Source organism: Leptomonas pyrrhocoris, assembly GCF_001293395.1.
Source record: "Leptomonas pyrrhocoris isolate H10 chromosome Unknown, whole genome shotgun sequence".
Classification (NCBI taxonomy): domain Eukaryota; phylum Euglenozoa; class Kinetoplastea; order Trypanosomatida; family Trypanosomatidae; genus Leptomonas; species Leptomonas pyrrhocoris.
The window spans coordinates 112,345-114,438 of NW_015438382.1; the positions used below are offsets into that span (position 1 = coordinate 112,345).

The window sequence follows — 2,094 nt, forward strand, 5'->3', positions numbered from 1 at the left end:
GTTTTCTGTATGTACCATTTCCTTGCAATGCTGCTGCTTCATTAAAATGCCTAAGTGTGTGTGGGGAGAGACGCGTAATTCAATCAATACGGAAAGCGAGCCCGGCGTGCAGTCTAGTACTCAAGCACCACCAAACAAGAAATCGTTAAACTACGCAAAAGAAAGCAAAGGAAGTGCTTTACCTATCCACTCTGGCGACGATGCTTCGCGCAGGCGCCAGTCTTGCGGTGCGCCTTGCGATGACGGTCGCACGGACGCCCAGCACCGACAACAACGTCATCAATGCAGCAGCGGGAGACGGCACACCCTCACCGTCCATCTCGTCCTACGCGACCGAGGGCGGCAGCGTCCCCATTTACTCGATGCTGCACGGCCGCATTCAACGGCGCAACTGGGTCGTCCGCAACCCGCACTGGTGCGACCTGTGCAGTGAGCCGATAGGGCAGTGGGTGAACCACATCGGCCGCAAAGACCACGCCCTGATGGACTTCCACTACACGAACATGGTGGAGTGGCCTCGGCGGTGGAATCCCGAGGAGCTCCTTAAGGCCTTCCAGGAGAGCCTTGGCGTCGACAGCATCGAGCCTTTCCATCGGCTCTTCTCCGTCGAGGACCAGTACAACCGCAACGAAGTTTACGCCATGCTGGCGAAACTGGAGGAGGCAGGGATGCTCTACTTCGGGGAAACGCGCGACACCTATCTGCACATCATGGTGGGTGGTCTGCGTGGCATGGACCATCAGGGGGCGCTCGTGCTGCACGAGTGCCTCTTTGCCCCCTTTGCCCGCCTCTACCCGGAGGCGCACATTCAGGACTACTCCAACCTGGTCGACTTCATCACCTGTTCCTACAACATGGAGACGGTGTACGACATGTGTGGCATGTTCACCTTGGATAAGGTGGCGCTGCGGTCCCAGCTCGGGCCGAGCTCGCCGGCGGCCATGGGACTGGGCGGCATCGCAACGAGCTCCTCTGCGTCGTTCGGCTACAAGAACGAGTGCGCTGTGGCGTCGCCGTCCCCCTCCGCAGCTGCGACGGCAGCGACGACAGTGCTGAGCTCGCGGCAGGCGCAGATGCAATCCGCCAAGGCGGAGCGGGAACGCGAGAACATGGAGGACGAGGCGTTCTCTCGTAAAGCCACCTTCGTGCGTCAAGTCCTGGGCCAGCTGCGGTGGCTACTGATGCCGGATCAGGTTCACCCAGCCGGGTACACGTTTCCCGAGCACGTCATTACGCTAGGGGAGCTGTGCTTGAAGGCGCTGGTGGTGCAGATTGTGGCGGCGCGTGTGGTGGAGTACCAGGTGCGGATAGAGCCGGTGTGGCACAACTGTGGCTTTGAGCGGCGCAAGCTGAACGTGGCCGCCGTGGCGTCCAAAAGCGCGGACGTTACGCCTACGCTCTTCAGCTACTCGCATCGCCCCGTGCCGCCGAAAATTGGGGAATTTTACTCGAACCACTCTTCGATGCTGGACGACTACGTGGCGAAGAGACTGACACGCAAAGGGCTACCAGTGCCGGAGGCGTTTCAGCCTTCCAGCAAATGCCGCGCCGCCGCTTGACACGCCGCAGCGGCCTCGCCGTTGTGGGATCCTTCTCGCTCTGAGTTGCTGCCGCCGTCATTGGCTTTGTCTGGGTAGATCACTATGTTTTTTCTCTTTCCAAGAACGGACTCAGTCTGTTCGCGCTCTGTGGCGACTGTCTGGCGGAAAAACGCAAATAGAAATTAATTAACAAAAGACCCTACTGAAACAGCACGCGTCCCAACACCATTACTGCACCGGACGCGATGTACACTCGCGCCATCTACCGCTTCTATCCACGCATTCAACGCAGCTCCTCTTTTCATGTCTCCCGCCTTTGATGTTATCGTGATTTTTGTGTCTTTTTCTTTCTTGTCAGCGGGATTGGCTCTTCTCGGCAGACAGTTCACGTGAATCGAATCAGAGCTGCTAGGAAGGGGGCCACACAGACACACACACACACACACACAGATACATCTGATTCTTTATGCACTAGCTTTATATCCATGCAAATTCCCGCTATCGAGTGTAAGGGTGCTCCTATATATATATATATATATATATATATACACTA

At 57.1% G+C, this 2,094-nt stretch overlaps 1 protein-coding gene across 1 annotated transcript; it reads left to right on the forward strand.

Moving 5' to 3' along the window:
* Positions 1 to 53: 53 nt before the first annotated feature.
* Positions 54 to 1,559, forward strand: ABB37_08749 (putative mitochondrial KREPB7 (KREPB7); the record flags this gene model as incomplete). Its single annotated transcript, XM_015807851.1, has 1 exon — positions 54 to 1,559. The coding sequence occupies exon 1, from the start codon at positions 201 to 203 to the stop codon at positions 1,557 to 1,559; it is 1,359 nt and encodes a 452-aa protein (XP_015653509.1). The 5' UTR covers positions 54 to 200.
* Between the last annotated feature and the right edge of the window lie 535 nt (positions 1,560 to 2,094).